General features: G+C 40.6%; 1 protein-coding gene across 1 annotated transcript in view; it reads right to left on the reverse strand.

The window, feature by feature from the left end:
• Positions 1 to 14,749, reverse strand: part of FAM135B (family with sequence similarity 135 member B) — a 141,728-nt gene that overhangs the window by 17,584 nt on the left and 109,395 nt on the right. The window contains exons 7-10 of the mRNA XM_035561690.1: positions 12,262 to 12,415; positions 9,161 to 9,210; positions 4,890 to 5,045; positions 2,859 to 2,932 (exon numbers count right to left, since the gene is read on the reverse strand). Of these exons, the coding sequence (XP_035417583.1) occupies positions 2,859 to 2,932; positions 4,890 to 5,045; positions 9,161 to 9,210; positions 12,262 to 12,415 (434 nt within the window). The remainder of the gene's footprint in view (positions 1 to 2,858; positions 2,933 to 4,889; positions 5,046 to 9,160; positions 9,211 to 12,261; positions 12,416 to 14,749) is intronic.

Consider the following 14,749-nt stretch of genomic DNA (forward strand, 5'->3'; position numbering starts at 1 on the left):
GCGAGTCATTGATTGCTAAAACATGAATCAGACAGCAGTCACAAACAGCTAGCTGCTCAGTCTTCCCTGCAGCAACACCTGGGTATTTGGAGTTAAGCCCTAGCACCATAACAAAGTTCTCACTGACATACTAATAAACAGCATTGGTGTTTATACAAAAGGCCACGTGTAAAAATCATAAGTAAACTTGCTTTGAGATCAGTCCCTGGCACAAGAAAAATGAATCATTAATGATAGGTGTAGGAAAAAATATTTTTTTCTGCAAAGTGTTGGGAGGCTTTGTCACCTGCTAGATTCACCTGCTGTGTGATATCCAACCTATTGGAAACTATATTTCCTGTTCTATTTGAACAGTCAGATACTGCTATGCATGTAGGTGCATGACCTAACAGAATTCACAACCACAGTACGGAAGGCAAAAAGCCCCCTCATCTAGTAACAAGGAAGAAATAACTGGGGAAAAGCCTGCTCATGTGTGAGGTGTTTGTACAGCACCCAGCACACCAAGAGCTGAACTCATCTGAAGCCTCTCTGAACACAATTATTACTCCCTGCTGGCATCCTCACCACTAATAATACTCTGGGAGCCAAGATTCTGCTTTTCTAACTGCACCATCTAGCACAACCAAAAGGAAAACAGGACTCTGCCATGAGGCCTGCATATACTGAATTTACCTCACAGATCAATTTTTAGCATTTGCAAGCTATTTTATTTTTTGTATTCTATCTCCTTGATAATCACTAAGGAAAATTATGCTTATCTGTAGGAAATGGGCTAGCTCTGTGTCTGTCTGGAGAAATAAAAGCATTTCATGCAATTAGGCTTCCCCTTGTGCAGGGCTGTGTTTGCCCAGATGGGGCCATGAGTGTCTTTGACCTCACCCTGGGGTCCTGCCATGGGTCTTTCCATGTACACAGCTTACTTAAAAACTGACATGGGAGGACTAAGTGAGCACAGCTGGGCCCCTGCAGCCATGGCCCTGCTCTAGTTTGTCAGAAAAAGGTACCCTTGTATAACCCATCCACTAATGAAGTCATGGCCTTTTCCACCAGCACTGAATCAACCTTAATGTTCCTAGCGACAGCTCTGAGAAACTCATTTTCTTCTTTGCTCTTGGTTGGAAACAGATGTCTCATTTAAGCCTTATCATCATGACAGAACGTGATGTTGTGGCCTTTAAGCCACTTCTGAAAAGTGGGCTTCTCTTCTGGTAATGCTGTGGTCCTCCTGTGATAACAGGCTGTTTCAGTGTAGCAAAAGTTCAGACATCCCTCATTACTTTGAAATTCATATCTGAGCAGCTTTCCTTTAACTCTGCCGTGAGGGGTCAGGTCCTGAGTATTATCCACGCTCTCCACTTGGAGTCACTGGCTAAAACTGAAGGCAGGATTTGCACTACTGCAGTTTTAAAAGGGGCTCCTCATACTCTGCAGTTTTGGTCAAAGCAAGCAGTGTCAAGCAGATGGAAACCTGGAGTACTGCATGCAGCTCTAGGGCCCCCAGCACAAGAAGGACATGGAAGTATTGGAACGAGTTCAGAGGAGGGCCACAAAGATGATCAAGTGGCTGAAGCACCTTGCCTATGAAGACAGGTTGAGGGAGTTGGGGTTGTTCAGCCTGGAGAAGTCTCTGGGGAGGCCTTACAGCGGCCTTCCAGTGCCTGAAGGGGCCTACAGGAAAGCTGGGGAGGGACTCTGTGTCAGGAAGGGGAGTGATAGGACAAGGGGTAACAGCTTTAAACTAAAAGGGTAGATTTAGATTAGATATAAGGAAGAAATTCTTTCCTCAGAGGGTGGTGAGGCACTGGCACAGGTCGCACGGAGAAGCTGTGGATGCCCCATCCGTGGAGGTGTTCAAGGCCAGGTTGGATGGGGCTTTGGGCAACCTGGTCTGGTGGGAGGTGTCCCTGCCTATGGCAGGGGGGTTGGAATTAGGTGGTCTTTAAGGTCCCTTCCAACCCAAACCATTCTATGATTCTATGAAATAATTACCTTGCTCACGTTTCATAGCATATTTTTGTGAATGCAGCCTAGCGCAATGTTTATTTTCCCAAACTGTTTTGTACTGTTGATTCTTGAGCAATGAGTTATCAGCCGTGAGCTCATATCCCTCCTATGGTTCCTCCATCTAATGTGGTGATGTCCCCAAGTGGTCCTCCACTGCTGCTTCCAGTGAACATTCACATCTTTGTGTTTTCTATTTAATGAATCAAGGTTCCTGTCTCCATGTACAGATGATCCTTTCTGCTATAGAAAGTGGGGATGGACTAAAGACCAAAATAAAGCCATGACTGCCTATAACCAAAAGTATTATAAGAGAGAGTAAAAACCAAACTCTTAAATGTTATTTTTCTGTTGCTTTTCAGCTGTTGCCTCCTATTAAAATTGCCAGTACTAGATCTGGTATAGGGAGGTTAGGAAGTTAATTGAAGAATGACATCAAATATATTTGTCTGCCCTGAGGCTGATGTTGTTGGAGATAAGCTCTGCAGAGACATGTACCCAGTTGGGAAGAAAGGTAGGGAAAGAGGATTCCCCCACATCATATCCCTAGAAGGCTCTTGCTACAGTGTTTTAGTCACTCCCTGATGTTGTAAGTATTGTGAGAGCAGAGAAAGAAAAAGAAATATCTTACAGGAATCTTACAATTAATCATCTCTAGGACCTGATTGGAGTTACTTACTTTTGACATTCGTTTCAATGCATTTACAATATGGAGCTAGAGTAGACATAGTGATTTCTCTCAAACCAAATCCTTCCATACCCAGAAGAAAAGACTTCAGTCTTGGTAGAAAAATGTTTTAAGCAACTACATTTTCAGCCTTCCAGTGACAGGGGAGAGTCAATGAGTTACTTACAGGCCTTCCTGGAATGTCAGCACAGCGAGTTTCTGGTGCTCAGTGTAGAAGAAGGCTTCTGAGAATCTCCTTACCTGAGGGAGAAACACACAAATTAAACCTAAGATCTACTGAAAGGTGCCAAGCACAATCAAGCTGTAAACAGAGCAATGAATGTCAGGACCAGATTCTTTAGTATGCTCTGCCTGCTTTGCACTGCTCTGGTGACAGAAAGAAAACAAAGAGCTCGACTCTGCTTCACCTTCCCAGTCCAGCACAAAGCAGCTGGTGCTGTTGCATATTTTTCTGGGAGGGAAGAAGTGTCCCTTGAGAGGAAATCAAGATTTTCTTATATGCACCTTCTGACTACTTTTCTAAAAACTGTCAAATTTACCATTTTTTCCTTGTAATATTAAAATGAGGAAGATTTCTTCCTTTCCCACTGTACAAATCATAGCAGCAGTGGAGTGAGTTACTAAATTAGAATGATTCATAATTGATCATCTTTTCTGTGGGAACATTCACAGTGGTTCCCAAGATGATACAGGAAGTTTTACACTTCAGCCTAGAGGAGAATAAGCCCTGTCATGGTAGAAACACATCTGCCTATGTCACGATACTTACAAATGAGAGCTTTTCAAATCTCTTCATAGACATTTGATCTGCTCAGTGTTGGATAATTACAAAAGAGCCACAGATCTGAAATGTCTGGCAGAGCACAGAGTGTGTAATAAGCTATAAAATATTCAGTGTTTCTATCTGCCCTGGAATAAGCTTTGAGTTTCAATCAATCCATCATAATATGCAGTCAACTGTACTGAACTGTTAAACTGCAGCCCATACATTGCTAATAATATTTGTAAAAGCGACCTCTATTATGGTGTCAGAGAATGGCAGTGAAAAGCCCAGCACCTCAGCATCTTCCTAAATCCCAGCCGTACTTCAACAAATGGCTTTTCTAATAAAAGAATGACTATCACCTCTTCAAAAAGAGCGGATTGTTTTTTCTGGAGGAACTGAAGCACATGAAGGTACGTCTTTTGCCAAAGGTCATGCCAGCAGTTGGCATCAGTTGAGGCTAGGTTTCACCTTGCTGGAGCTGGGGGCCTACAGAGTTGGGTCCTTTGGTTGATCAAGTCATCCAGGTCCTCTGAGTTAAATGATACATAGTTAAAATAGCCTCAGCATCATCCACCTCTTCCTGAATGTTGTCTCCCTTTTGCAAGCATAAACATTATCTTATCTCCAGTGACTGGACCTCCACTGACTTTAACAAGAACCAGTATGTAAATTGGGATATTAGCACCTACACTGTAGTCTTCTAAAGCTAAACAAGATGAACCCTAGCCTTTTCTCTATGTCTCTCTTTTAATGATTAGATCAGGCTATGAGTTCAGCTCAACAAATGTGATGAAAGTGATGTATGGTCAATAACCCAAAATGTCCTCATAGAAGGCACAGCACTTGCTGAACTAATCAGGTAAGCAGCTTTGATAAAGTTAGCCCAAAAGGCATTTGCTTTTGTGCCTTCTTTATTATCAAGAACCAATTTCCACATGAACAGTATTAACATTTCATTTTGTGAAACTCACTAGGAGAAAGGCAAGAACTAGCTGTATATATGTGACATAGTGAAGAGAACAAATCTATATTCCTCATGGTAGTTTTGTGAAAGAAATTGAGACAAACTCATCTTTTGGCTATTTGTCATTGTGATGCTTGTGCCTTTTAAAACTTATGTTTGTGATGGATGGATACCTAGCAAATATGGGGCATATCCACCTCTTTTCACCCACCTCATGTTCCATGCTGTATTTTGGTATTCAGAGTACATTTATTTTACACAGGATTCTGGGTACCATAAAAGCAACATCATTGCAAAAATTGAAATCCGTAATTTTAAACTCTCTTCTTTACTCCTTGTCCTACTCACCACATCTCCCATAATGGTTCATAAGGCATAACAGTAAGAGAAACATCTATCCAGATACATCACCAGTGTTTGTCAAGAAGTTGCCATTACAGAACTTGCTTTTAACTTCTTAACGTTACCCTTAGCATATGATGCTCCTGAGTCAGATAAGCTGTGACTTCTGGATGGAGTGTTGCCACCTCCAGGAACTGGGTCCACAGGGCCAGGAGGTGGGAGCAAAGCCAGGCGAGGTCCTTGCTTATCTGTTCTGCTATCTTCTCTGGGTTGCTCAGCAGCTGGAGGGGAGAAAGGGCATTCTAAGATCAAGACAGTGGCATGACAGAAAATCAGTTAGCATGTTAGATTAAGACTTTATAGGAAAAACAACAACAACAAATCCTCATGATTTAAAATTATTATTAAAGCCACTATTTTGAATTATTTTACCCCATATCATGCAGGTGAGACTTCCACTTTTTCTCTTTAAAAGCCATGAGGTTTAATGCAGAGTCTCAGCTACATATCTGGAGAGAAAGATCAAGACGATCAAGGGACTACAGCACCTCTCCTACAAGAAGAGGCTGAGAAAGCTGTGACTGTTCTGCCTGGAGAAAAGATGGCTCAGAGTGGATTTTATCAATGTGTATAAATATCTGAAGGGAAGGTGCAAAGAAAATGGAGCCAGGCTCTTTTCAGTGCTGCCCAGTGACAGAACAAGTGGCAATGGGCACAAACTGGAACAAAAGAGGTTCCCTCTGAACATCAGGAAGCTCTACTTTGCTGTGCAGATGACAGAGCACTGGCACAGGTTGCCCAGAGAGGCTGTGGAGTTTCCTCCTTGGAGATATTTAAAAGCCATTTTGGCATGGGCCTGGGCACCCTGCTATAGGTGCCCCTGCTTGAGCAGGGAGTTGGACCCGATGACCGCCAGAGATCCCTTCCAACCTCAACCATTCTGTGATTCTGTCATTCTGTGAAGTGGGAACAGCTTCAATATTTCCAGAAACTTTACTGCAGATATAGTAAATGGAAAGGAAAAAAAAAAAAAAAAAAAAAAAAAGCAGATTCCAAACTACCCACCAGATGGTGCTGGATGCTCTGAAATAATAAAGCATGGCCCGTTGTCTCCTTTCTGATTGCAAAAAAAAAAAAAATCTTTCTCAGCCACGTCACACTAGAATGCCAGATGGGTGATTATAGAAAAAAAAAAAAAAAAAAAAAAAAAAAAAGGCAAAAAAGCACTGTGTCCTCAACACACGATGCAAACAGACAAAACAGAGTCTGCTGGTGCTTCTGTCCCGCACAGGGATGGGATGGGGTCTTTGGTGTTCCCAGCTGCAATTCTGCACTGAACCACGGCAGCCCAAGGAGTGCAGATCAGCAGCAAAGTCTCTGCATACCGACCCCCCCCCACACACACCCCCCCCCCAGTTTGACAATTTCTTCAACAACAGACAGGCATTGCATTTTACCTTCACTGGGTTGGCACAGAGGCAACTGAGACTGCGTCTGTTCTTAGGGACCCTACCTGCCTCCATGAAACAGGTAATACTTCCAGAAATACGCCATAAATAATACCACAGGAAGTCTTTCTTTCTTGGCCAGGTCTTATTGTTTTTTTCTTTTGGCTAGAACTGCAGTCTAGTTGAAAGCCTGCTTATTTCTTGCACCGTTTATTATGCAGTTAATTTTCAGTCTGGTGACACTGCAATGTCATGATTAAAAGCAAATTGTGTGAGACAGAAACAGAGAAGATGCATGTATGGATAATAACCACAGATACTGTCAGAGTTTACTCTATTTGGGTGCTATTCTGTTTTAATGATTTGTCCAAAATGTCACAAGCTCCCGTACCCATTCTGGTACCAGAGAAAAAATGCTGTTAAACAAAATATACTCCCCATATATCACTCTTTGCAGAGTTAGGACACTTCTTTATTTCTGTACTCAATTTTATTTTTATTTGAAATTTAGCCAGTAAGCTACTTCTTACATCAAAGACTGAAAGCAGAGTCTTCAAAGAACATGAATTATTAATGTAAGCCATACTAGGACAAGGGGCATGATGGCTATTTTTCTAGTTTATTGATTCTTAACCTTTTGAACAGGAAGGAAAGAAGGAAGGAAAGAAGAAAGGAATAAGAAGAAGGAAGAGAGGAAGAGAGGAAGAGAAGAGAGGAAGGAAAGAAGAAAGGAATAAGAAGAAGGAAGAGAGGAAGAGAGGAAGAGAAGAGAGGAAGGAAAGAAGAAAGGAAGGAAGGAAGAGAGGAAGAGAGAAAGAGGGAGGGAAGGAAGGAAGGAAGAAAGGAAGGAAGGAAGGGAGGAAGAGAGGAAGACAGGAAGAGGGAGGGAGGGAGGGAGGGAGGGAGGGAAGGAAGGAAGGAAGGAAGGAAGGAAGGAAGGAAGGAAGGAAGGAAAAAAAAAAGGAAGGAAAAAAAGGAAGGCAGGCAATGCCTACTCCTAATTGTGAGAATTTTGCTGCCACGTACAGAGCAAGAGCCTGGCAACCCTTGCAATGCAGGTTAATTCCCAAGGACTCAGTTCCTCAAAGCAAAGCCCAACAATTAAAATGATCACCAAATATGATTCTGGCTATTCTGCTCAAGTACTTGCTGCTGGGCAGTTCATCATGACTGCACTTTTCAAACCCCACTCAGGGTATTCTGGTTTTAACTACACTGTTATGCAAAACACATTTAGAAGGCTTTTTGGAGGAATTATTTTTTGCTCGATTGCTTACAAATTAATCACACAATTAAAAAAATATTGTCCTTCCATTTTCTCGTTCTGAATATCTGCTGTGTCCTTGGGTTGAATACAAAACAGGGTAAAACTCACTTTCTTCCCTTCTTTTGTTTTTATTTAATTTTAAAAACGGACCTGACTCTGGTAACACAGTGGTAATGGGAAACTAACCCCACAGGCTTCTCTCTGTATGGTTTTAATAGCATTTTCTTCCTTTATAAATGACTGCTCTTCTGCTGAAGAGAAATGGTTTGAGTTCACATATTCCTAGAGGCAAAATACAGGGAGAGCTTTGCCAATACTCATCTGAACCCCATACAGAGGTCCACACAACCTCTGCACGTACATTGCAGAGATGGTCAGTGCTGCCTCTAGGTCCCAACAATATTGTACGGGGTCTCAACATTTATGAGTCTGCAAATTCACTGTCTTAATCATTAAATTATCAATAGAAAGTTATGATTCCAGGATGCTAATGCCAAATATTTTCATGGCATATAGGAAAATCATAGTTGGTTTTTGTTTGTTTGTTTGTGTTAACCCAAAGTCATTCTAGCTGTTGTGTTCTCCTATCTGCTGCTACACTGTTACAGGCAGCTTTCAAAAAACAGTCAGGGCAATCTGGCTTTACTAATAAGGCCATGCAAAACAAGTCAAGAAGCTTCTTAGGAGAAAAAGAATTGGACAGGAATTAGAAAATATGAAAAAAATAGGGCTGACATTTTCTGTTGTATGCCAAGCCAATTTGGACTTTGCTGGACTCATAAAAAATAAGTCCTAAGGAGTCTCTAGTGAGTGTTGTCTGACCCCATATACACTTAAGGTTTCTAAATTTCTGCAATCTAGTTGAGTTGAGCCCCATAATTTAGGTTTCTCTAAATCAAATTTAAATGAAATCAAATTTATTTCAAAGAATCCAACTTATGACTTAGAATTAAGAAATTTGCCTTTTCAAACATTTTTCACACACGGTTGACAAACATTAGCTTACCATTTGTAACTGTAGTGTAAATGTACTCGCAGTTCGGTTTGGTTTCAAATTCCCTTCATTAATTGTTATTTTGTCTTTCTTCCCTATGTTGTTTTCCTGCTAATAACCTGAGCAAATCAAAACTATTAGATCTCTGATTGTAAAACATTTTCCCCAGTGATCAACTGCCGTTTGCATTTCTTCCTGACAACCTTGATGACTTGCCTGTGTCTCACTTGAAGCCAATGCAGCAGAAGTTCAAGACAGTAATTCAGTTGCACTGTGCCAAAATCATTTGTGTCTTCCCATGAGCCTCCCTACACATTTAGGTGTTTTTATTTGAAAAAAAAAAAAGTGGCTGCACAACCTGCCAAAAAATCTTTTCTCCTGTCAGCACAAAAGCTGTAATTGCAACCTACCCCCAAATCATTTTTTTGTGCATACTCTTGACACTCAGGGCTAGGATCACTGAAGGATCCTAAAGCAATCCAGCTGGTGAGTCGTTAAAAGTGACAGAAACATTATGTAAGTGAATAACCAAAATTATGTGAAATTGTTGGTGAAAAAGAAACATTCAGCAAACTTTCTGCTGGCACCAAATTCCCTCTCTCCCCACTCTGATACATGATTGTACTTTCTTAGTGCACTTGAAAAATGGACTTGTGAAAAGCAGACCAATTCTGTTGAAGAAAATACCTGCAGCTCTGTACAAAGCTGAGATAACGTATCTTCCGTGGAAAGCTCTTCTAGGGAAAAGAAACACAGAGAAAGAAACATATCAGGATTGAGAACATTAGGTGTGAAATGTTAAAGTTCTACTGTTTATTCACACAATGAATAGTCATTTGATGTTCTTTGCCAATGGACAAGTTTCTCTTCGGATGTGCCCCCCCCCCCCCACGATACACCTTGTACTTGCAGAGGTACAGCTACAATTTCTGCTTATGCAGACCCAAACCGTTAAACCTGCACATGTTCTGGAAGGTTGTTAGGATGCAGAGGACAGAATTCCAGGGCTTTTCATTGTCTACCCTCTCCCTTAGTAGAAGTTTGCTTATTAGGCTTTGGTGTTTATCAATCTATATAAACACCTGAAGGGAGGCTGCAAAGAGCCAGGCTCTTTTCAGTGGTGCTCACTGGAAATGGGCACAAACTGGAACACAGAAGGTTGTGTCTAAACATCAGGAAGCACTTCTTTACTGTGCAGTGCCTGAGCACTGGCACAGGTTGCCCAGAGACATTGTGGAATATCCCCACTTGGAGATCTTCAAAAGCCACCTGGACATTCCTGGGCACCCTGCTCTGGGTGTCCCTGCTTGAGTAGGGGGTTGGACCAGATGGACTCCGGAGGTCCCTCCCAGCCTTAACCATTCTGTGATTTATGGCCGATTCCTGACCTAAATGCAATATTATCTCACCATTGCAAAATGTGAGCAAATGATATACAATAGGTGGTTCTCCATATCATGCTATGTGAGGCCATGTATTAAACGCCCTACATGTATGACTGCTAACAGACTGAGCATCTCTGCATCACCCTGTGGAATGTGAAGCACGTCACCACCCCTAGACCATGCAGCATTGCTTTGATATAGCCCTGAGAGAATCCAGCATAGGGACTCTCCACATTAAATGCACCACAAACTATAAAGCAGGAGAAGACATAAATCAGCTCTCCAAATCTGACAGCCAGATTTTGCAATGTGGAACTTTCTAGTAGTATACAGAAAGAAACAAAGCAGAGAAACCGAGCAACCAATCCCCTCCCCAATCCCCAAGTGATTCTTCTTAAATAATACTGAGGAATTTAAGAGGACAGAGTGAGATGTGTAACACCTCAAAAATCTCTCTCCTCAGCTGGTAAAATTTGGGAGACAACAATTTCCACTTTTAAAGTCTAAACTAGACTATTAATTTTTTAATATATTATTCAGGGGGCTAGAAAAAGGAATTTAGAAAGTCCGCAGAGGAGATTTATTGTCTTGTATTTATCTTAACTATCTTTAGAAACCTATGACGAGATTAATTTCACCAAATATAGATGTCTAAAACTGAATGAGTCATTTATATTATTCTTCTGGCCAGTGGAGAAAAATGAGCAAGTACAAGGTGCAGTTCATGTCATCCTAAGGTAGAGAGCACCACTTGTCAGATAACACATTTTATTGTCCCAAATGGGCCTGTTTCTCCCCGGTGACTGTAAGGACAGTCCAGGCAACTGTCTCATATAAAAACTGTCTTGATATTCATCATCCTGGGTAAATCTTATACCCCATGATTTTTTCTGTGCTTTGCGACAGGCCTCAGAAGGCTAGCCTTAAAATCAAATCTTCAGTAGATTTTCAGGCTGTGAATAAAATGATGCAAAGAGTGCTCTGCTCAAGCAGCTAAAAAGGGTATTTGCATTTAGTAATTTGCATGTATTACAACAAGTACATTTGCAAATTAAGTGCCTGCTTCAGTACTAGTAGTCATTTGAAAACTAAGTCAACTGCATTCAGAAAGCCAATATGTGCATATCTGGGGCTGTTCTTCAGTTGTGGTCAACCAACCATACGTAACTCTGCCATCTCCCAGTCTATAAGCCTGTCAAGGTAAAATACAAATCATCTAAAAATGTGCCTGATAACCAAGATGCCTGAAGCAAGGGTTTTGTTGCATGTTGAATTCTGTTTGACAGCTCATAAACTGCAAATAAAAATGCTGTACTTTTTTTTTTCTTTTTTTTTTTTCCTCATAGCTGAATTGAATAACACAGTATGTGCTCTTCCCATCCCATGAGTTTCAGGTTTCCCATGAGTGGAAATATATATCAGGGAACAAAACATAAAGTGGAAAATAGAAGCTATCAAGCTCATAAGTCTGTACAGAATAATGTATTATACTTGAAAGTGCATGTAGTACCTATACAGTAAAAAAGGAGAACGATTTTATCCTCCCTTTTTAAATCTGCTGCCCAAGGCAATCAATTCTCTTAATATAATTATCCCTGAAATAAAACAAACAGATAACTTAGAAAAAATGTGCATTCAGATGTACAATGAGATGAAAACACAGATGAGACACATGCCTTAAATTCAAAGAAACAGGTGGGAGAGCAGGAATTAGTTAGGGATGCTCCTCATTTTCACAGGAGCTCATGCTGTCATTACAAACATGACTAAACACAAATTACTGAGCTCTGTCCTGCAAATCCAGCCAGACAACACTTCTATGTTGGACCCAATAGGCCTGACCAGTTAAAAATGCTTCTGCCAAAAAATCTAGAAAATCTATTTAAACAAATGAATTAGGAAGAAGAGCAGAATGATTTTAAAGAGCAAGATGTAATTATAATATGGGCAGAGAAGAGCATTGTAAAGCATAAGGGAGGGAGTACGTTTCAAAAACATTCATATCACCTTTCAGATTTTTGTTTTCAGTTTAAAAAAATACACATTTGGTTGAGAGTAAAAATTACTAAAGTCTTCACTAGATCTCATGGTGATTTTGAACTGGAAGTTAAAATCTCCAAAAAGCAATGGAGTCCAAATATCATTTAGAGGCAAGTATTCTGATAAATTTATCAGAACATTTTACTCTTCTACACATCAGGCAACCTTCAGTTTCTATAAAAGGATTTTCATAAGCGGAGAAAGCATTAGTGTTTAACAGTGTGCCAAAATAAACACTAATCAGGAAAGAGAGAGAAAAATCCTCTAAAATCTCTACACAGCCCAAGAATTTTAGTACTAAAATATGTATTGAAAACACAGCAATGGTCTATATTCAGTGATTTAAAATGTCTGCTCCCTTACCCAACTTCAGTTGTGGTAAATCAGGAATCTCCTTCATTATGAGGGTGTAGTACATGTGAAGTCCTCTTTGAGCATTCAAGAGCAGAAGACAGAGGTCCTTATGCCATTTGTATGCATGCTGCATGCAGTTTTCAGATGGGACATAAAAGCTGCCCTGTATAACAGAAGTATCAAGAGAAGAAAAATACAGAGATTACAATTATTGCTCTCCATTTGTCCTACAAATTTCCACAAAAATCTGTGGTCTGTCTTTCACTTCTAACCAAGCATTTGGCAACCAGAGCTACTTCCTAGCCATATAACCATAACACTGTCTCATTCTCTGTGCGTGCTTTGCTCAAACCATATCAAAACTATTAGGTCCCAGGAATGCTGTCACATATATACTGAAACTAAAATGAGGACAGAATAAGTCTTGTTAGTAGATAGGATGGCAATACCATCTGCATTTTTTTCACTACTATGAGTTATTCTGTCCTCCAGGGTCAACATCAGGTTTATTACTTCTCTTGCGAGAAAAGACGTCATTGGACAGACCACAGCACATTTATACAAAAATGTCCCAAACTTCTTTACACTTAGAACATAAGCTGAGTTTACAATAAGGCATTCTAGATCAAAAGTTTTCAGTTCCATCAAAAGCACCACTTCTAGAAATAATTTATATTTGCAATTTGCACTGTTCAGACTTTAAAATAAAACTGTTTCTTAAACTGTGCTTTTGTGGCCAGGATTTCAAGGAGAGGTGCAAGTAATATTATGACAACTGTTAGTAATAGCTCTATTTCCTAGGTCTCTGTGAACGATGAATTTTAGCGGTTTTTATCAGATCATGGCACTGCTATCCTCTTTCAATTTCTGGAAATGGTGCGGCAGAAAGGTCTGTGAGCACTTGCAGTCAATGGCTATAGCTGGTTCTTGATTCTCCACTGACTCTAGTCACGGGGTGGGTTGTGATGATGTATTCCCCCACACACCTGAGCTTTCACCCATGATCCTGCTCAAGTGATAACCACCAGTGGGGGTCATGATGTCTGCAGACAGCTCAGATTGGACTCTGAGGAGACAGATAACAACACGGTAGCCAAGGGCTAATTGAGCATGTGCCAACCAAAATATGGTTGGTATGCAATATGACTGAGCCCATTATCTTACCCCATAAACAGGGGGCAGCCCAGAGCCCGTTGAGCTCCCTTACACGTCAGTGGGCTGTATGTTAGGATTGCTAGGATCTCTGCTTGAGTAGGGGCACCTCTCAAGATTACTCCTTGAGGATGAGAGATTCCTCACCTATTAGAGATCCTCAGTAAGGGACTAACAGCTTGCTGAAACTTTGCAAACTTACATTTCAGACTTATTGTGCACATAGTCCTTTAGACATAAACTGTTGACCAAGTCTGGGACTAAGATTGGATCCAGTGATACCCAAACTCCTTTGAAAAGCAAAAGGGTCCATTCTGAACCTCATAACTCAATGGGAGGCTCTCCTTGACAATATCATCTGACCCTGTCCTCTATGCAGTAAATAACTGAGCATACCTTGCCATTGAGTCTTTTTAAACCAGTCTTAATTTACCATTAACTTCATTAAATCACCATCTTATATCAATAAAAGATATTGCTGCTTCTCTCTTACCAGTGAAGTGCATCACTCATCCACAACAACCACACAGGATTAATTTATCCGCTTTGCATGAAGAGCAAGGGTTATGCAGACAAAGAAAGACAGCAAGGTACTTTTCCCTTGATCATTATGAAACATTAGGTAAATTGAGCATACATCTAGATGTGCATTTTAAAGCATATGAGCTGCACAAAGGCACCAGGACACAACTTCCCCACTGTCTATCTATGGAGAAACATGAACAATTTGCAAGTTACTCCACTGCTGATATTTATGGGGAAAAAATACAATTCCTACATACCCTGCTAGGTACTGATTGTCTTTATAGACAGTAAGTAATGGGTTCTTATTAAGCCAACATCCCCAGTAGCTATGCACCTCCAGGAAGAACAGTGAAGACTCCAACTACATGTCAGTGCACCTCCTTTGTTTTTCTCCCTTTGAATCCCCCCAATAAAGACTGTATTTCATGGCTTTTAGCTTGAGCTGGGATGTGTTCCTCAACTTTCTTGTGTAAAATGTCAAGATGTTAACTTGTGTTCTGTGGCTGACACAATTGGGACTGCTCAGCTTGGCCCCTTAGAGAAATGGCTAATGATAATTGACTGAGTTGGTTGTTCTTGGAAGGTTTCAAAAACTCCAGCCTCAGCATGAATCTGTATTTTACTCTCACCATGGTAAACACAAAAAAGGCAGCATACAGAAATGCTGCTGGGAATAATAGAAAATCTGATGTGGATTGATACACAATGTCACAAAAAAATGTCCTGTTTTATAATCCGTTGCCGAATTTTAAGCAGAAATTGTTCTGGAATTTAAATGCTACACTGACAAGCAGAAGGAACAATGGGAGATAATTTCATA

This window comes from Cygnus atratus, chromosome 2 (genome assembly GCF_013377495.2).
Source record: "Cygnus atratus isolate AKBS03 ecotype Queensland, Australia chromosome 2, CAtr_DNAZoo_HiC_assembly, whole genome shotgun sequence".
Taxonomy (NCBI): domain Eukaryota; kingdom Metazoa; phylum Chordata; class Aves; order Anseriformes; family Anatidae; genus Cygnus; species Cygnus atratus.